The sequence below is a fragment of the Atta colombica genome, unplaced genomic scaffold (genome assembly GCF_001594045.1).
Source record: "Atta colombica isolate Treedump-2 unplaced genomic scaffold, Acol1.0 scaffold35, whole genome shotgun sequence".
Taxonomy (NCBI): Eukaryota; Metazoa; Arthropoda; class Insecta; order Hymenoptera; family Formicidae; genus Atta; species Atta colombica.
In genome coordinates this window covers 897,557-919,877 of record NW_017259459.1, presented here as the reverse complement: position 1 = coordinate 919,877, position 22,321 = coordinate 897,557, and the positions used below count along the sequence as shown (strand labels likewise).

Here is a 22,321-nt window from a genome sequence, read left to right as displayed (position 1 = left end):
GATAATACTGCAACGAGTTTTAATATTCTAGCAACCAGTTTGACCTATATAATTATTTTGATGGTTCAATAAAATTATTTCTTATTAGTAAATCTAAATTTTAGTTATTTTAGCCATTCTTTTCATGCATCGCTGATGATGGATGTCTGTTACTCGTTCGTTATTACTTACGGGATTGTCTACTACTTACGTTCGATTATACCAGCTATGTTACTACTGACGATCCGACAGTGATCTAGATTGTTGTACATAACTCATTAATAATTGGTCAGTGAAAATACCTTTATTTATTTCTTTTAAATTCAATATAAATATATCTATGAGTGGTTTTTGCAATAAAATTTGTATTTTTAATTGTCAGATGTACATCAGAAAACATGGGCTGAGTTCACAAATAAAAATGAGTTAAGTTCACAAATAAAATTTAAAGTTAGACTCGAATGTAACTCACTCATTTAAATTAATGTTATCTCTTTCAAAGTAGGCTTCTCCTATACACTATAAACATCTCATGTTTCCACGTTTAGAAGCACTCTTGAAACTCTTCAATTGAAATATGTACCTATCGGTAGAGATGTCAGTTGAAAGTTCTTTCAACTCAATAAATGTTTGTATCATTTTGAAACAATATCACGCGCTATTGTTTCTCCTTTTTCTGCAAATGTCTTTCAAAAATTTTATAATTTCTTCATCATTAAATTTATTAGAAATTTATGAGAAATTTGATATTGATATTCTCTGTTTTTCAAAAGTATTACTTGATGATATTTTTGACGCAGAGGCGAGAGATAACTTATTAAATAAAATAAACAATTGATGAGCGTTGTTGAACACTATCAAAACGAAATGTACATTGAATATAAGAGAGGCAACATGTTGATTGCATTGTTTAATTATACTTCCCCAAGTGCGGGAGAAAAAGACGCTACAAAACTTATTGTCATACTTACTTTGCTACTCGCATTCATTTGAATCATTGGAAATGCGACGATCGTTTTGTGATCCATTACGAAAGGATAATGTTGCAAACAATATAACGCGATATGGACAGATTCGTGCAAGTACCTGAAACAATGTGCGATCCGAGCTTGCGGGGGCGGGATAAGGGGCCGAGTGGTGCGCAATTTACGATTTCACATGCTGCCGACGGCGGTGGTGACGACGACGGTGGCAGATGCGGCTCCGTACATTTTTTTTCAGTAGAAACATTTCAACGCGGTGTGCCGAGAGCACCCCAGTGCTCGGCGGCGGGTCATGCGTAATGCGGATAGGTGCCGAGATGAGGTGGCACGTGTCCAGAGGCCGTGTGATGGCCGGCATACAAGTTGGCGCCCGGGCTCGTCGACCAATAGCTCGATGCCGATTGGAAGAGACCGCCGGGAACGGAAACCGAGACCGATGCTGCCGGCGGCGGCATCAGGTTCAGCTTTGCGTGACCGTAACCGGACATGAAGAGCTCGCTCTGGTATTTGTACGCCGCCGGATCGGCCGCTGCCGGCTGCGTCGCGGCTGCCAGTCCCTGGAAATCGAACTTGTACGCGTACCTCTTGCCGTGCACCTTCGTCATGATGTTCTTGTCGTAATAATACCTGCAAACAGATCGGACGCTCCATTTAGATTTTATGAGTTCTAACGTTGAGTGATAATAGATCTACATTTTCAGGAGCTTGAAACTAATATTTCTGTGGATTTTTCTTAAAAAATTGGACAGCATATCTAAATTTCGGGGACTATCCCAAAATCTTTAACTTTTCTTCATTAGCTTTATTATCTTATTGGCAGATTTGTCATTGGCATGTACGATTTGCCATCAAACTTAGAAAATTGAGACAATTCTAACCGTTACGCGATGACTTAAAAATTCATCAAATAAAACGAAAATTTATATATTGTTTTCAAAGCCATGATTTTAATTTTAGTAAAATTATTTAATATAAGTATAATACGATAATAAATTATGTAAATGATAAGTTCAAAGACAGTTCATTATTTGCTGTTCCTTTCCAAAATAATATTGTGTGTATGTTGTTTCTTATATTGATATATATTTGACATTATTTTTTAAATTTTGCGATAAAAAATTGAATTCTAAGTTCAACGTCTTCAACTTTGACATTGAAAATGAGCTTGCTTGTCAGAGAGTTCTTATACGATTAGTAAAGGGACATCAAAAAGAGCAATCGTGTAATATAATCAGTGGATCTGATGGAAAAATAATAGCCATGTCTATCGTCAGTCTGACTGTCGATGATTGAAATTTCTCCCTTGTTCGCCACCCCCTGAATCCCGACGCGACACCAACATATATATATGTATATATACATACACACACACACACGTGCGCGCGAGCAAACGCAAAACGTTCACGTATCGAACGAATTTACTTTCACTCTGAAACTTCGTCAAAACATAAATGATGGTCCGTTAATGGCTTTTCCATTTTGACATTCGAGAAAAACACGCCGCTGTTGTTGCGAGTTGCGAACCGGCGCGGTGCGATGGGAGAGATTTTCCTGAAACTCACCTCAGGGCCCTCGACAATTTGTCGTAATTCATATTAGGCTTGGACTTTCTTTCGCCCCATCGTCTCGCCACCTCATCGGGATCGGTCAACTTGAATTCACCATTGGTTCCTTCCCACGTGATACACGCGGCGTTACTTGAATCCGATAAAAGCTCGAGTAGAAACTGCCAGAGCTGTATCTGTCCGGAACCAGAGCTTGCGAGACGACTGCTCGTCGCCCCGAACATTTGATAGGGATCTGTGGGTCATAAGAGATTTACAATACTTGGCAAGTTTCATATTTATTTAATTATTAGATTGCTTGAGTAAATATGTTTTGAGGGAATTTTATCCTCAAGTACGAGATCAAATTTGATACTAGTCAAGTATGTCAAGTATGTCAAGTACGTCCTCCTTTCTTAAAATATATTATTAGGAGTGTAATTTTGAGGATTTTTTTTCTCAAAAATTGATTTATTTAAACAATATATCACGTAAACGTTTAATAACTGTTATCAACATTTAATTCTTTGGCAAGTTCTGACATAAATTGTAGTGGATTTTTGTTTAATAATGTTTGCAAATCTGCATTTTCCTTTTATTGTTAACATTGAAATCACCACTTTTCAATCGACAGAACCGATATTCACACGTCTTAATTGATGAACATCACCATAAGTTTCTATCAGAGTTCTATGACAGCCGCTATTTTCTTCTGATTAAAAAACAAAAACAATCCATGTCGAAAAATGCTCTTTAAGAAGTGTCATTTTTAAATGATAAATACGATGTTTATTGCGTCTATTGTTAGCAAACGGCTAAATATCATGGAATAATATTAAAGTATTGAGAAATAATAGCTGTGATTGAAACGTCTTCGATAACACTGACATTAATCTTATCTCTTGCAAAACCCTCAAAACTAAATCATATTCCTAATACTACAATTTATTAATTATGTGTAAGAGCAAAATATTTGCGTGATTTATACCAATAAACGTAAATTCAGTTTTCACACTGTGAATAAGCACAAACGATAAACTTTTTTGCAATTTCATGTAGGATATACCTATCCATTACACAGTTGTTTTTCAAGGGCCCCGTATCACCCTTTAAAAGCTTTACAATGCGTCATCACCGACGCTTGCCGCCGCTCAGACATGAAGGGTCCTACAGTCATACAAAAGAACATAATCGCAACCTCACAATAGAATAGAATTCATTTGGATCATAATAATTTCAATTTGAGAAACTGTCGACGGAGTGGTTTAAAGGGCGACACGAGTGTCTTCTAAGCTTTTCGGAGGTTTAGACAAGCGACTCGATATATCGATTTTTATTTGCAATATTGCGCAATAGTTTAGCACTAAGCTTTGCTCAAAAGTACAATTAGAATTTTATTGTCTGAAATAATGAGTAACATAACACAAATATTTTATATAAAATTATATTTTTAGAATTTTTTAATATAGAATAGAATTTTAAATATAGCGTATAACATTATAATAATAGAAGGAAAAGAATTAATGAAGAGCAAAAATGAAGAAAAATATAAAATATTAAGTGAATTTAAATAAATTAATAAATACAAAAATAAGCGAAACTAATTTCAAATTTTCTTCAGTCGTATATAATTTACAAGAAATGAAATTCAATTACACATGAAAAGTCATAGGGGATTAAAAATTAGAATGTCAAAATGATAAAAGATGAAAGAAGTCAAATAATCCTAATAGTATTGGCAAAAAGGAAAAATTAAAATGGCAAGTAATTCATAATCTGCCACTGTGTTCCTACAATTTGAAGCATTTTCGTTACTCCGTTAATATCTCAAATCGAGAAAATCAACTAACAAAAACATTTTCGAAAACTCATGTCAGTCTGTATTTTCCTTACTCAACATTAAATTACTCAAATGTTAAACTACAAGATGAATATAACAATATTAGGATATGAACGTAATTGGAAGAATCAATAGAAAAAAAAGAAATAATAAAAAGAGAGCAAACTTATAGAATTACTGTAGATTATGATATAATTTTCACATGGAATGTTGTCGTAGATTAAGAATGGAATAAAGATAACGTTAGTTATAAACTGTGATAAAGACGGTGTGCTATTGTGTATATAAACATATTAATAATTACTATTAAAACTCTCTCAAGTACGTTAAAAATGTTAAAATATGATTTATTTAAAAGTTTAATGTTCTCGTTATTAATATTATTTTTCTAAACTTTGATATGAATCATTTTTGATATTAATTTTTTATATAATAATTTTGTTCTGAATCTACAGGGGATTTATGAACTCTTATGAACAGTAATTATAAATTAAGATGGTTAAAGATTGTGGATTAACAATAGGTCTAATTAATGTGTATAAGTGAAAGTACCTTACAATTTCTTTTTTAAATAAAAAAAAATATCACAGACTTTTTAACGAAGAGGTTAAACGTCCCGATTTAATGATTTCGATAGTCTGAACGAAGAAGAGTCCTGATACGAGTCCTGATACGAGAACTCCAAGACGAACCCCATAAAAATACAAGTCGAGCGATTATGAGAGGGGGACAGACGCGGATGATGGGGACGGATTCGGAATTGCCGGACCTCAAAGGTCGTTTCGCCCGATGAATCCGCTGAATGCGTGCCGGAGTGATCGCCTTTCGATCGAACGGTAATTCACTTACAAGTTAATAATGGGAAAGGGCGCGGTACACCCATTTATCTGCCGGGAACGAGGGAACTGATGGGAGAAATACTGGTATGCGACTACGCCCAAGGATTCGAGGCTCTTTTCTCATCGCGATTCGAAACTCTGAGGAATCGATGACGCGCGAAGAAACAGTGACCTTGTTTGATTATCGCATAGATAAACCTGCTTTTCAAGTAAAAAGAGACCTTGTACTCTGAGTCCTTGATTTAAGCCATGTCAAGTGATCTACTTAATTTGTAATTCAAAACAAAGATTAATGCATAATTTGTCATAACATAGAACACATATGAAGAGAATAAGGATTATTATTTTATGAAACAAGCACCATATCTTATTATTACAGAAAAATTGCAAATTGTTAGATATGATAGTACAATAATTATTTACACATAGTTTGATATAAAATTACATAAAATTATAAATAAAAATCTATACGAAATTTTGTTTCAAATTATACAGATCATCCGAGATAGACTTTACATGCTATCATCTATAATGAAATTTGGAACAATTTTTTGGGATAACTAAATAAAAAATTTCATATCTTAAAAATTTGTCATCATTTTTATTTTAGAGATCGATATTAAACTAGTGACTTTAACACGTAGAGATTTTAATTAAATTAATTTACCGAATATCTTTGACTAGAATTCATTTTAGCTGGAGTTAAATGAGTGAACGCTTTAACTTCTCAAAAATATCTACCTACTACATACCAGGCTGCCTGAGATGGCTGTGCGTGTCCAGTGCTGTCTTTGATAAGCTGCTTCCATAGCCTGAAACAGGATGTTTCGCATCCATGCATTACTCCCCATCAAAATTTTACAGGAAGAAATATATTTAGGATGAATGATTCGTTTTTAAGAAATGAAAAGAGTTCTGGATTCAAATAAAACAGTAAAATATGACTGTGCGATTCATTCGCAAATTTAAACCGTAGTTCCCATCACAACAGACGCGTAATTATCTGTCGAAGGAGATGCCAGATGATTTCCAAACACTTTCATGTAGCGGTGGCTCGAGAATACTTCGATCGCGGGAGGAAAGTCATCGGTCCGAAGATGAAAAAGTGCAAACTCGGTCGAGCGTTAGAATCCGTTAGAGAGGATTTCCGTGTAGGCAAACACACGGGGCTGAGTGTGCTATGTGTACGTTTATCTCCCCGTTCGTTTTCGTCGCCATGTCATCCCCGTCGTAGTGTAGGCCTCCTCTCTTCGTCTTATCATACGAGAATTCTCTCTTCGTGCGAGCGTTTTTCGTCCAAGAGCCTTAGGGGTCACGTTCACGCACGGACATGTGCAATCTGTTTAAGGGTACAATGCCCCTTAATTTTGGCTCGTTATAGCTCGCAGGCGATAGCCTGCAAAGGTCAGTCGGTTGGCTCTACTCGAAAATCAGTGGGATTGCGATATTTCCAAATTGGCTCGAAGATCGTCACGTCATTAACGTACGCATCAATGCGCATTTTATTCATATTTAATTTTTATCTCCGCATTTTTTATGATTTTTTATAGTTCAACTTCAAGTTTTATAAGCTTCAAAATCATTTTTAAATATTTTATTAGTTGTTTATTGTTTACCTATACTATTATTGTAATACTTTTTTAAAAATAAAATGCAGCATATTATAATTATGTTGCAATTTTATTCAAGTGATAAAGAACTGAAAATTAATTGTTAAAATTTTATTTAGCTAATAAAATGTTGTGTTATCTGAATTTTTCAACTGAGCAACTATTTTTGTTTAAAGAAAATTAAAAAGCAAATTCGGAGGAGGGGAGGTACATAGTTTGATTATTATCACATACATTTTTCATTTATTCCACAGAATAGACATTAAACTAACAAATGGTCTGTCACAACTATCCGGATTAATTCAATTCTTATTGAATATGTTCTTAAACATAAAAATCGATATGTATTTTTTTATATTAACCCAATCTCAGATTTAAGAACTGAAACAACCTCTCAAAACTAACGCTTTGATTCCAATTATCAACAAAACGATGAGAAGAAAAATATTTTAGACAAAACTTTTATGGTTTTATATATACTTTATAACTGTGTATTTAGATTGTTCAAAAATTTAATATTTCAATAATACTCCCATACCTATTCATTTTGAAAGGGTTTCACTCCTTAAATTTGAGATTGGGCTAATATAAAAAAACACATATCTCTTAGGTTTTTGTATTTAATGATATATTTCAAAGAGAACCGAATCGGACAATTCTGGACAGTTTTTTCTGACAAGACATTTGTAAGTGTTAAGAACTGTAAGAAATATTCGTTCTCATTTATATTCTCGCCAATATGTATCGATTTGTGAAGAATCAATGCGAATGATGCTCCCCCATAATGATAACATTCTCGACAACGGTTTCCATGATAGAACGTCGTCGCGTCGGAATGTAGCAAGCCCCATGGGGCAGATGCTGCCTTTAAATAGCAGTTGGTGTCCGCTGTGTTAAACAATCTGATTTCGCTTCTGATTGGGAAGCGGGTACGTCCTTGGATGAGGGTCCCGGCCGGTCGGGGACGCCGTTCCCGGGTCTGTACGGGTCGTAGGGTCCGCCGCAATCAGTATAGCCGCGGGGCTTCGAGTCGTCGCGCTCGTTTCTCTAACGCAAACTTCGACACCGCGATCGAGTCCTATCGACAGCTTTACAACGGGTATCACTGATGATAGCTCCATCAAATTTATAACATAGATAATAAACGATGCGAAATCTGTTGAATTATCTAAATATCTGTTATCTGTTATCGTTTTGGAAAACCTATTATGATACACTGCACTGAAAAAAGAAGTGTTTAATTTTTATGTGTTTAAGATATTAAAATGTTTTATTCTTGTCTCCAGTTCTTAAACATTTAAAGATGTTTTAGTTTTAAATTTTGTCAATAGACACAACACTCTATGTGTTTGGATTTAAAACACTGTGGGTGCGTTTCACTTAATGCAATGCTCGCGTACATCATTTCATCCTTGTTTAACATTCGATTACAAGGAGATTGTTGTAGTGTCTGTTGAAAAAGTTTAAAACTAAAACATCTTTAAGTGTTTAAAAAATGGGAACAAGAATAAAGCACATTTTTTTTCACAGTGTGTTCTTATAAAATATCTCTAATTCTTATTTATAGCTTCTTTGATAAATTTGATCTCGCTTTTTTTCGATAAAAATATTGAGATATCAAAGTTCTTAACTTGCAAACAATTGGAAATAAGAAATTAAAAAACTTTTTGAGGTTCTAAGTTTTAAACAATTTTTCAAATGTTAACTGTAAACAGATTCTTTAAGAACTTTTATTGTTTAATTTCTACATCTATGTTATTCAAGGATTATGTTCCATCTCTGTATTTAGTAATAAGAATCAAATATAAGTGTTAGCTTCGAAGGCTTAACAAATAATGATCTTTTCAATATTCTTACTACAGAAAATAAATTTCAATTTTTTCAAATCCATAATCCACCTTCTTTTTTAAGTCGTTTAAATTCCTTTAAATAATAAATACGTCATATGAATTAACAGAAAGTACACTCCGTGCGAAAGTGTTGTTAACTTATTAAGTAGTTGTTTTTACCGATCGATCTTGCGTATTGTATCGTGATTCGTTTCACGTCACCTCGAATCGATGAGGTCCCAACGTGTACCCATTGTCGCGAGTATATCTGCGCATTCACGAGCAATTACACGGGGCGGGGTAATCCCGTTAGACGGCATGTAGCCTCTTCGAGGGAGGATCAAAGAACTCGTCGTCATTCCGTGCTACTGCACTCTTTGGTGGTCTCAGACGCGTACAATGCCACTTTCGGTGTCGCGACATCGAAAGAAGAGGGAACCACGGCCCCCCCACGCGACTTTGGACGCGTTCCAGCAAACACCGTGAGACGCGCCGTGAGACAAAATCTTATCATTTATTCGGTCATTCCTATCATATCGAAATATCGTTCCGTTACGTTAATTTTGAAATGTCACTGATCGAGAACTATGGAATCGGTCCAAATTGGTGGATATTTTAGAAGTGAGTTTTATGAGAGTAAAATGAGAATACAAATGTATGAAGTATTTTATGAGATTATTTTAAAACTTTATTAATGTTTATTTGAATACTTCAAAAGTGGAGTAAAAAAATGCTATTTTTATTGTTGTAATCAAAGAAAAAACGCATTAGTTTTAGTCAGAAAGATGGAGCATTAAATCTTGATATTTCAAATTAGTCACAAATGATGATTAATTAGCTTGAGTTTTATTTATAATTTTATTATGTGTAACGTGTACTATACGAAATTCTATACTTATATCTTAAATTTTGGCAAACATTAACAATTAAAATATACAAGGAAAGAATGATTTTACTGAGGTATTTAAAAATTTAGCTAGATACAGATCTAAAAATTATTTTGATGGTCCAAATAAAATTATTTTCAATCTGTATCTAACTAAATTTTTCAAAATCGTTCTTTCCGTATATACTTTGACAAATCTCAAAATCTATGTACATTAGAAGTGCCTCCATCCGTTTGTCTCATTCACGCTCAGTTTATCGCTAGACTGCGACCTAAATCCATAATCTTTAGTCATATAGTCTTAAGTGATACTGACTCATACGCTGCAGTTTGCACAGTTCTATTTCAGACATAAATCACGTTGCCATGCAGTGTGTAATAATGAGTAAGTGAGCGTAACGTGCTGAGCCTTGAGCATGGTAAGTTGCTCGTACGCTTTCCAAAGGGTAGGACAGATTATACCTGCATACGATATAGGTCCTGCATGTAGGGATGAAGTTCAGGCGAGCATTATTTTTTGCGTCGTTCTTGTCGACGTTCCGCCAAGTTTGTCGGAAATATGCCGTGGAACGCGAATATTTCCTCGCACAGCTTTGTATAACGAGATCGCGTGCTCTACGTTACACGTGTGCGAAAAACCGAAAAGATATCTTCATAGACCGAACAAGATCGAAAATAGATATGAAATAAGAGGTTGGAAAACATTTATATTTTTGAAAATCTCCCCACATTGTAGGCATATTTCTGTTTAGAGTCCTTTTGTTGGATTTGTTTCTATCAATGCATTACAGATTAATTTTGGTTTATATCTTATTTTTTTATATGATAAAAATTAATAACGGCTGTGGGATTCAATGCAGTTATTAATGCGATTATCTTATATTTATTTAGTTTATTACATAAATCTTGATGTGATTTCGATGAGCGCAATACAATAGAAATTTGACGTTTCGACTTCTTTTTAAGAATGAATTATCCATTATCCATTATCCATTATCATAAATTTTTATTCCGCAATCAAATTCTTCATGTAATGGATGTGGATTTCCCAACAGTTGATAGACTATTGGAATCACAACATAAGCACCGTACTCTCTATTACATAAATAAAAATACATAGATAACAAAAATGTTTTCAGACAGTCGTACTGATAAAATAATGATAGATTTCGAGAATATACGTGCAGTTTATGTCTTGACACAATGATTTCTAAGTAAAGACTGTAAATTCATTTTTATTTTTTATCTTTTTTAGTTTTAGAAAAGAATAAAGAGTAAAGTGAACCGAGATTAAATTTATATTGGTAGAAATGGGCATTAATTTAATATATTACAGTGATTAAATAAACCTTCTTCAAGAATTTTGTACAAGTCCTACGACATTATCGATCATGAATTAAGAATATTGAAGAGTAATTATTACGTCATGATTACGATTAATTTATTTGATACATCAAAATATCTGAAGGAGGTGCTCCGTATCGACTAACTGTCCAGTAAATTGCCTTCTAAAAAATGGAAGTCGCAGTTGTTAAATGAGGTTTTCTTAAGAAGTTGGACGTGCGGGCGATTCGTGCCCCGTGATGGAGGTAACATGTTTTTGTTTGTCAGATAAGGGCAGGCGTAGCAAAAGTTATTTGTAAGAGCGAGCTGCGTAGCGCGGAAAGAAAATTAATCGTTTTCTAATTATCGCATAGCGTGAATATAGCGCTGACTTGGTAAAAAGGAAAAAAGATTCTTGTCTCTGACTTGAGTACTTTCGCACGATATCAGCGGCCTGCAAGTATTGTTTATCGTATTTTTCATGTATCCACGCGAGCTCCTTGCGCAATCTTTCAATGGGAATTCTTTCTCTTTTATCTTTTATCTTTCTCTTTTATTTATAAAAGAAAACTATTTATAAAACATAAAAGAAAAAGAGATTATATTAAATTTCAGGTAAATAAATTGCTGAATGTAAAGAATCATTAAAAATGTTGCAAAATAAAATATTTGCAATTCATTTACACTTCTGAAACATAAATCCTGAGCAGACTTTCAGTTTCTAGATTACAACTTTGTTTATCGATGTCTTTGTTAAGAAAAATACCAATTCCAAATTGGTCAAAATATCTATAAATAAAATATAAGGCTCGATGAGTTGAGATATTTTATATTATTTCTGAAGAAGACACTATCTATAGAAATCAAATTTTAAGAATGTTCCATTTTATTATTAATTATTGTAATTTTATGCGGATATTAATGGATATTTGATTCGACATTGACGGATGTTTCGACTCATGGCTTCTCGACGAAATCGGCTACTTTTTCCGTATGTAGGCGATAGACGTTCGACTGCGCACGGTTAAAGTGGAAACGCAATCCCTGCACCCCAACAAGGAATCAGAGATGAATGCGAGCCGATATGGGGGGAGAATCCTGAACGCAGGCAGCCATGCGTGAACGTGTCACGCATAGGCACGTGCCCGTGTATGTACTACCGAAAGACATAATGCGAACGGCGACAGCGACTCTGACGACATATCCCGCAACCCCTGCAATATGCTATGGACGTTTCTTCCGCGCGATTCCAATTTACTGGGCCTTGTATCGCCAGGGATATAACAGTCCAACCGAGATGGAACGTACTTTGCTCTATCGCACCAATACGTTTTTCCAACAACGCGGAAAAGATCACGCGACTCGTACCAGATTAGCATGTAACCAGAAAGCATTTCAAACTTTGCTATCCAAATTTTTTATCACAAATATAACACCTATATATGTTTATACTCGAGGATTTTATAAATATTTCCAATATTTCAATTTTTAGTTGCATATAATGAGTACTTCCATGATTAATTATTAATTTAATATATGTATATCAATGCTTACGATCATTAACGTTGTAAAGAATTTTTAGATTTTATTATAACGGATAAATGTATTATTTGTTAAACATATGTACTCAGTAAGATATATCTAACCAATTAATAGCTAATTAGTATGTCAAAAGATTGATCTACAATAATGAAGTGTAGAATTGGCAATGACATTTTCTAAATGTACAGAGTGCGCACAGAAAAAGTACTCAATAAATTTTCTTCGAAGTAGCGATGAAATGTGAACCGCATCATGATTCGATGGGCACCTCTGTTTCCTCCCAAAGGATGAAGAGAGAAAGAAAGAAAGAAAGAAAGAAAGAAAGAGAGAGAGAGAAAGAGAGAGAGAGAGAGAGAGAGAGGCGATGTACCGCTTATCCTTCCTCATTTTTATTGTCGTAAATCTGGCAGCACGAATGCGCTGGTCACGCGCCGTTTCCCAGTGACTTGTTGCCCAGGATCCATGTCCCCCAGAGTTTCGCTCCCGCGACCCCGCGAACGGAACCCATGCCAGCAAGATCCGGTCGTCCGCTCTTCTTGGTCGAGGTTCCGGTCACCCCCTCCCTTCTCTCTCTCTTTCTCTCTCTCTCTCTCACGATAAGTTAGAATCCGTGCTTCAATCTTTTAGGAAATTCTCACGGATTCGAAATCGATTTATACGTTGTTAATCTATTTCTTCCTAATCGTAACACTGGCTAAAATCGCGATAGAAAGATATTGAATTACAAGAAATAATGTAAACACTTCGAAAAATCAAACATATTATAATTAGACGGAATGTATTTAGTTGAAAAATTTGGAATTTGGAAATTCAGTTTTTATTAAAATTCCACACAAAAACTATGTATTTATTTAGATAGCTTTTTAATCTTTGCTCTAGACTGAAAGAAGTCCAGAGCATGATTTGAATCCATGTGAATATTTTAATTAACTCTTAATGTACCAGCTACAATTTGATGCCTCCATATAAAACGGGGGCAGAATCCGTCCGTTTTTTTCACCTGTTTAGAATGATTAAAAAAAATCTCTAAAATTCACCAACATACTTTCAACTTTCTAGAATAAATATTTCATTTTGGACATTTCATTTTGGAAAATAATAAAATGTATAATTTATAATTATTGAAAGACTCAAAGAAACTTGCACGAACAGAAATCGCTCATTAGTGATGACTCTTTCTTGTACAATAAGGGTTAAGATTAAATAATAATTTTTATCATACACATTTCTGTCGAAATCATACGTTTCATGTACTTAAATTTTCAAGAAAGTCTTTACATACATAAAAAATCTGATTAGGTATCTAAAGAACACTTGAAGGGCGTTGAAAAGATTAGATCGTCTTTAGATATCTTTCGAACTTTTCATTATCGGGATATCCTAATTGTACCTTCTAGCGCGCGCGTCAATCTCTTCGTACATATTTTAAAGAAAGTAAAATCAAAACTGGATAATGGGTTAGGGCGACGCGACGGTGAGATAGTTACCTATGGTGTCGAGGATAGTCACGCCATACGCGATCGGCCGCGTGAGCGAATTGCCGAGGCACGCGCCGCTTCGAAGTACGTAATTATCATAGGGAGGTTGCCCTCAGATACATACACACGCGTAGGGGGTCGAGGGGTCGGTCGGCTCGGGTCAGGAAGTCACGCAAGGCGTACAGGGAGCGGAAGGGCAGCAACGTCGACGGAGGTAGGAGGAGAAAGAGAGAGTGCTTTTATTGTTCTACGAGTCGTCTTAAAGTCGCTTTTCCTGGCCAGTGGGCAGACCCGTTGAAACCCTCGGCTGGTGGTCGATAACGCGACGTGATGTTTCTCAACGGACGCGCCAGCGCGCCTCGACAATTCTCCAATCGACCCGCTGAGGTTTATATTATTTTCGCGATGTAAAGGTATAAACCATCGCGCAATGGAAGCAGCGTTCAGATCAATCCTTGCTTATATCCGATGAATTCGACCGAAGCGCTTTTTCTCTTCCGTTTATATTATAAAGAAGAATATGAAGAAGAGGGAAAAGTACAATCATACAAAGCTCTTCATCAAGCTTTAATAGTTCTCGTTTGGTAGGAAATTATAAAGATACGTAGCTAGTTATATTTCATCTAGACAGAGACAATTTTATTCTATAGAATATGTAATAGAATATGTTATTAAATTTTTATAAAATTCAAGATTTAATTATAGAAGATTGTACGCGAAGCTAGTCTCTTTTAATTTTCTCTAAAATGAAAGAAAAATTGTTTAAATCAAATTGATCTGATATATACGTACTTAATGCCTTCCATAACTGGAGTAACTTAAATCAAATATGATACATTTGAACTGTTTTTCGAGAGTAATAAATCCACTTGGGAAATCTGTCCAAAAACTATAAAATTTTGGACTGCTAACACTGACAGCGCCACAGATAATTAAGCTTCAGGCAATTCACGCGAGGAAGCTTTTTTGACCACTTCGACTTTAGATTGGATCGCGTGGAACAGTACAACGTTTCAGTGCGCATTTCGGTACGGAAAGGTTACATGAGCATGACCTGCTTCGGGACATGGAATAACTTTGGGCTACCAAACACGCGAGCAACATTAATGAACATACTCGAATTACTCGGTTTACAGATATATCTCTAATGTGTTAATTCATGAGTGTCAGTTCATCATTGTCCTTGCATGACGTTACGGAACATCGCTAGTAAAGTCAGGAAGTAATTTGCATTAAAACGCTTCGCTTACAAGCAATTCGCTGAATTTTTTTCGCGTACATGATACAGTTTTTTTGGTATTTAAAAATTTATAAACTTAAATTCTTATTTTTGTTTAGATGAATTATTATTATATAAAATTCATTTAAACAAAAATAAGAGTTTAAGTTCATAAATTTAAAAATTTTAAAATTTATCAGCCAAAGAAACTGTATCAATATTATGACAATCTCGTTGAAATATTATTAACACAAAGGTAGATACATTTTGAGAGATAAAATTTATACAATACGGATATATATTGTATTATATGACATGTAGAAATTAGAATTTAAGCTATTTAAAGTTATTTTAACTAAAATATTATATCATTTATTTAAATGTTCACATTGTCATTGCATTTAAGTGACAAGTACCATCGCCTTTTATGTTAGTATTATTGAAATAATGTTTTCAGAGTCGAGTACACTTTTAAACACTTTATGCTCGTTATTTATGTTTTATGGATAGGCGTTACAATCTCTTAAGCCTCTTCAACTTCTTCTAGTGTTATCCTTTACACGGTAATTATCTAACGAATCTCGAAAATAGCGCGCGATAACTTGAAGTCGGGTCGCTATGCGAAGAGACAAGCTTGTAATTTCAATTTCACGCGGTCCGGAAGACCACAAAGTGCCCTCGGGTCAACACACGTCACGTCATGTAATTTCATGAATCTCGGCGATGACGACGATGTCGTTCCCTTTCGCGCCGATGCGCAAAGTGCAAATCGAGTCAAAGGCGACCCTGCGCCTGTCAAGATCAGAGAACGGTGCTGGAGCACATTATTCGAAAATGCCCTCGAGTCCATACCATAAAGCGACTTATGTGTGCGTCATCGCGAGAAATACCTGAAAATTAAATTTCCAATGCAATGCGAAAAAGGGATCCAAAGTCTGCCTTCCGAGAAGTCTTCTCTAAAAAGAATCTAATTAATAGAATCCTATTAAATAATACAATTCTAATTATTTAATTCTAATTATTAAGAAGAGATCTTTTCAGATAATTTATTCAAATTTTTATAAAGTGCTTCAAAATAAAGTCCAAAGAGCAAAATTTCGTTCTGCGCTATTCTCTTAGTTATAATAGTTATAATAGTACCGATAAAAAATTTATGGTAAATTGAAGCTAATTTATGAATAAGAAATAATAAGCAACGCAGATCCGTTATTTTTATTTATATATAGAACTATAATTTTCAATTTTACATGACAATCTTAGGACATTATTTTTGCACACTATTCTTAACACAAAATTATAATGCAAAATCATACGTAGTCTGCTGCATATTCGTCATATCATACATTGTGTTAAATTACGTTTAAAGCCTAAGGTGCTAAGGTGTGACACGGCAGAATGCGCGAGTCGTGAATGCAATTCTGAATACAAGAACGAAGTGGACACTGATGGCGCCAACGGGTTTCATGCGCGTTTAAAGTCAAGACTTTTACATTCTCTCGCCCCACGGAGGTGATCTCGAACAGCGCCCGGACTGTTGTAACCTGGTTGGTGGCGACCAAAAGCCGTTTATAACAAAGATGCCTGCGGGCAGGTCTCTGTGATCTCTGCGAGATGATTGTGCCAGGCGTTGGTGTTGGCGTCCACACAGGGTGGGGCCTGCTCTTCGGCGTTACCACTGTGCGGGCAGGCGTCTCTACACAGCCCCCGGGGCTTGCTCTCTGCCACCCTTCCTCACCCTCTCTCTCCTCCGCTCGCTCGTTCGCTCGCTCTCCGTCGACGACAAAGGGGCCGCGGTTCAACGCGCCACAAAGCACCCGGGACGCCACCTACACCCACACCAACACCCACATTCTCGCATCCTCTACGCGTCTGCACGCACAAAGCTTGCTCGAACAAGCCGGAGCGTCGCGACGCGTGAACTTGCACCCAGCGGCGCCGCGACCCACCCTTTAGGTATACGTAGCGTCTAGCGAACCGAAAACGAGGAAAAAGAAAATCTTCCCTCTCAGATAGAAGGAGTTTTGCGAGGACAATGAGACAAGGAGGGGCACGCAGGGGGCATCGCGAAATTTTCAGAAAATCACCCTGGTTTGATGTTTGACATTGATATGACGGAAATCAAAGAAATGAAAGAGTTAAGTCCAATTGTTGATTGTCAGTGGTGATTAGGGCTGGAATAGGGCTACATAATCTAATTGTGAGTTCTAGCTACTACACAATCAAAGTTAATGCTTTGGCTTTCAGAAAGAACGTTTTGCTGAAGTATACAAAAATTAGGCCAAATACAGATCTGAAAATAATTAATCAAAATAATTATATAGAATGTATAGACATTGACGATAATACAAAAAAAGTGACATTTTAGCAATCAACTTGAACATTCAATATAATTATTTAAAAGAGTCTACATAATTATTGTGTATTTTCTATATCTAGTTAAATTTTTAGATATTTCAGCAAAATTTTTTTATATATTAATATGAGAAATATGTATGTATATGTATATATATAAATTATTTTCATATCCACGTTGAGATGCATTTGTATGAATGAGAAAATTTAGTCTTTGTGATTTGTTTCAAAAAAAGATGTAAAAAGCGCAATGGTGTAAATAGTTATTGTTTAATATTAATAATATCAAAGTGTTTTCTATAATTGCAAATAATAAGAGACGGAACATATATTTTCAAGATTGTATAACTATATTTCTTTTAGTATTCTATAAATGAAATGAATTGAATTTAAATCTACTATCTGAATTAAACTTGCTAAATACAATTGTGTATATAAATACAATTTTGTCTTCATACATTCTTTTCTTAATATTGCTAAACACCTTCGTAAATAAACTCAAGTGAGACTCACCCTGACCAGGTGCCGGCGACGTGGCGTGGCTCCAACCTCCCTTATAAGAGCTGCTAGCATCTGAAAGCAGGGGAAATATTTTTCAATCATTTCTTTCTATTCCCAGTGCAAAGTTCTCGATTTGTTTCGACGCGCGTTGGAAATTTACGGCTTATCGACCCACGCAGATATTTCGTGATTTAGCCGGATTGTGATTACATTTTTTGAGGTCACGTCAGTAGCGCGGGCGAATATATCGTCCGCAATTACCGGTTAATCGATTCGAGGAATCATGAGAAGCCGTAAAGTATATCTGATTGAAAGTGCTTCTAGTTATCGTGGCAGCTTCGACAGGGAAAATCGCAATTTCTTCTTCGCGAAATCTTTACGATATTTTAACGTCTGATCGTTCCTGCGTGAGAGCGAAATATACGCGAGAGAATTTATATATATGCGTTGCATAAGCATATCTCGTCTTTAAAATTGATTCTCGATTCGACGTAAATTTGTATAATAAAGAAGAATGTAGCTGAGCTATTTACGTTCAAAGTTGCAGACGTTGAAAAATTTGTGACTACACAAATTTTTAAAATTTTAACTGTTTCATTCATTTATAAAATACATATGTTATGTGGAAAGACGATTTTGCTGAAGTATTTAAAAATTTAGATAGATATAGATCTGAAATAATTTTGAACCATCAAAATAATTACGTAGAAAATTCAAGCATAATAAATAATGCTGCAAAAAGTTTTCACATTATAGCAATCATTTTGAATCTCTCATACAATATTTATAAAGGTTCAATAAAATTATTTTTAGATCTGTGTCTTGCTAACTTTTTAGATATTTTCAGCAAAGCCATTCTTTTTGTGTAGAAAAAAAATGAGAAGATGTACAAACTGTATTAATCATAATAATTTTCATAATCATAAAAACCCAATTTCTGAAATATTAGACATTAAAATTAGAAGAGTTACTCGTTTTTATGTATCATAATAATTTTTAGTTTACAAGAATCAAAGATGAAACAATTTTAACGAATTAAATTTTATTTATAAGAAATATCTAAAACACATGTAACTGTAGTATACAATATAAGAAAAACGTAAGAATAAGTATAAGAAAATAAATATCATTTTTCAATATTATCATATTTAATTTATCGTATTTATTTTTTACACAAATCTCATATACATGAAAAGAATGGTTTTGCTGACGTATCTAAAAATTTAGTTAGATATAAATCTAAAAATAATTTCGTTCGGACTATCAAAATAATTATGTAGACCACTTAAACTGGTTGCTGGAATGTTAAAATTTTTTGTATCAAGATTTTAGTTTTACATAATTATTTTAATGGTTCAATGAAATTATTTGCACACTGTATCTAAATTTTTAAATGGTTCAGCAAAACTATTCTTTTTGTATAAAATTAAATCAGCATTTTCTAATTAGCAATCACTCAAAAAAGTGATCTTGCAGTTATAGCGAAAATTATCTAAATACTAATTAGCTAAAATAAAAAATAAATTTCTAACAAGTATTGCGATATTGGATATGTATTGCATCTAATCATATAGATGACAGAGATAGAATTTAGATTTGTGTTATAAATTCTATGCGTATGATACATAATTTTCTATCAGATACAAAAAACAGCGATAATTCTAGCTGGAGCAGCAAAAATTATTATATATATTTTTTTGCGTGATACTCTTTACATAATTCGTAAGCCACTTTTTGTTATTACACATTCTTCCAGTCATATATTAATCTTGCAATTGTAACAACTTACTTCTTTTATACTTAAAAATGTTTTTGTTTAAATTTCCTCTTTTCTGAATCTACTTGATCAATAATCGCCGATCTAACGGTTTGCTTGGTCGAATAATATCCGAGCAAAAAAGGCAAAAAATTTATTGAACAAATATGGAATTATTTGTAACACGTGCGCTTAGTTGTTCGCGATAGCGACGGCGATGTTCTATTCGCCACGCAAGAGTTCTCTCGAGAGCTCCCGGCGCCGAGCGAGCATACGCGTCACCATCGCCGTCGGTGGCATGTTTGCGAACAGATATATTTTCATTTCGCAGTTATTGGCACAAAGGGTCGGCCCTCGTGTGTACATACGTAGGTACGTCACACACCGCGCGGCAGAAACTCCGACTTTCCGAGCAAACAAAACGAGCTACCCGCGCGCTCACTGCGGCTCGATCTTTCGTCTTTACTGCCCCCTTCATTTGATCTGGAGACCCCGGAGTCCATTAATGGATCCTCGGATTTCACGTTTCTCAAGTGCTAAGGGGTGCGCCAATCGTTCAGTAATACGCGTCGGATTTTCTTAGGGTTTCTTGAGAAACTGTGTTGCAAGATTACGAAATCTACATCGCAAAATCCTTATGAACTCTTTCTTTCTTAAGAGGAATATAGATAGCTTAAAGAGCGAGAATTCCGATGAATTACCGAATCCTTGGATATACAACTAATACTATTTGTAATAAACATTTTGATTTGATTTACAGAGTAATTATAATGTTGCATGTACAATAAATTAAGATATATTTTTTATTAACTATATTATTCATTATTATTTATTATTAATTATAATATTTATTAGGACAATATTATATAATATGACACATGTTTTATTCAAAGATTTATTTACAGTTTTATTATGGAATTTATCATTTTTTATTTTAAGTTTCCCAAATTTTCTATTAATGTATTTATTGCAAATAACATTAATATAATAAATAAGCTCAATAAAATTCAACAATGGCAAAAGTAAAATATATTTTCGTTTTGTTTGTACTTCATGAATTCCGATCCATGGATCAGTCTTCGACAGGAATTGATAACACATGATTCAAAAATTTAATAAAGATAAATAAAAAAAAAATATAAACTTAATTTCGAATTATCAATACGTCGAAAGTTACGTGAAATTATACGTGAGCTAACAATAAGATAATCTTACAAGATATAGTTTGTTTAATTTAATTAATAAGTTTGCTTTTTTCTGTCACTTTTACCAGTCACGTGATCACTAACAATCACTTCTGCATTATCATAATTATCAACATCTATTGCATATAGCTTAATGTTTTAGTAATAAAATAATGAAATGCTCTGAAGAACTTGATACAAATATTCGAGATAATGAGAGACTCAACAATAGTTTTGTGAGACAATGAAATAGAAATTTCAGAAAGACTTACAATGAATATGCATTGAATTTTTTAATTATTTCTTGGCAATATAGTAATTTCAAGACACTTTACATATTCTGTTTTAATAAGATTAACTACATTTATCGCGAATAAATGCGTTTAAAAATATACGCATTTTCTATCGAACACGAAACACGCAAAAAAGTTACGTGCTACTAAAGCTTTAATCCTGTGTCTGGCCCCATTAGACTTGTATATCTGCTTCTAAAAGTATATTTACGTATTTTATATATTTTATTTAAAATAATAAAATAACATAATATAAATATTTACAAAAATATGCGCGATATTTTCCGCATAAAAAGACAAATGTTTACGATATATTAAGTATAAAATCGCAAGCTCTTATTTTCATTGTAGCACGAAAAGATTTATAAAGGCACTCGCGCGTAGGACAGGGGGTAGCAACATGGGGACATGGCGTTTCGAGCGCGGAATTCGGAGGCAGGTGGACACGTGCGTTATCGTGCGTGGTAAGTACCGAGAGAGCGCGTGAGAGCGCGATTTATCACCACACTACCGAACATCTGGCACGCTTAAATGCGCGATTCCGCGCGCACAGACGCGTGGACGTCGAACATACCGGCGAACAGCATCGATAGATTGGTGAACGCCGTGGTGCGTGGTAGCTCCGCCGCGGTGGTACCGCTGCTCTTGAGGTCCAGCATCGCGCGATGCGGTATACCCGCGCCACGACGCGCGCTTTTCAGCTGCTTTTCCCTGCGGTACGGCGGGTGTTTTTACGCGTGCCAGCTGCCACTCTTATCGTGGCACCGTCGACTTGCAGATTAGCTGCTGCGGCACGAGGCGCGACGACGACGAGGTTAGAAACGTGGTCATATCAGCAATGATCTCAGATGTTCTCAGCGAATGACGTCTCACCCTCGAACGACAGCGAGGTGGATAGCGCCGCGTGTTATTACTCTCGTTTCACCGATGGTCGTCTGCACGAGCGTACTGTACGTGGATTGCGCGCCAATAAGAGCGCCGATCATCTTGCCGACCCGTTCCGAGCGACACTGCCGGCTCGCGCGAGACGGACGACGACGTCGCCGGGGGCAGACAGGACGCGCCCGATCGACGAGGGCCAGCGGGCGAGGTCTCCGCCCCCGAAGGGCGCCGAGGTCGCATAGGGGTTGGTTCCGCGCCGAGGTACGAGGGCCGGGCCTGCG

At 35.3% G+C, this 22,321-nt stretch overlaps 1 protein-coding gene across 1 annotated transcript; it reads right to left on the bottom strand.

Moving 5' to 3' along the window:
- Positions 1–1,096: 1,096 nt before the first annotated feature.
- Positions 1,097–22,168, bottom strand: LOC108690721 (transcriptional regulator ERG homolog). Its single transcript, XM_018198157.1, has 5 exons — positions 21,733–22,168; positions 17,938–17,997; positions 5,938–5,997; positions 2,525–2,762; positions 1,097–1,589 (listed from the first exon to the last, which is right to left on the bottom strand). The coding sequence occupies exons 1-5, from the start codon at positions 21,815–21,817 to the stop codon at positions 1,253–1,255; spliced, it is 780 nt and encodes a 259-aa protein (XP_018053646.1). The 5' UTR covers positions 21,818–22,168; the 3' UTR covers positions 1,097–1,252.
- Between the last annotated feature and the right edge of the window lie 153 nt (positions 22,169–22,321).

Bases quoted from the DNA above. Each gene is read 5' to 3' on its own strand.
- LOC108690721 (XM_018198157.1), bottom strand. From the start codon at position 21,817: ATGCTGGACCTCAAGAGCAGCGGTACCACCGCGGCGGAGCTACCACGC. The intron at 17,998-21,732 runs GTATGTTCGACG...CCCTGCTTTCAG, and splicing joins TCTATCGATGCTGTTCGCCG to ATGCTAGCAGCTCTTATAAG. The intron at 2,763-5,937 runs GTATGTAGTAGG...TATGACCCACAG, and splicing joins CAGCCATCTCAGGCAGCCTG to ATCCCTATCAAATGTTCGGG.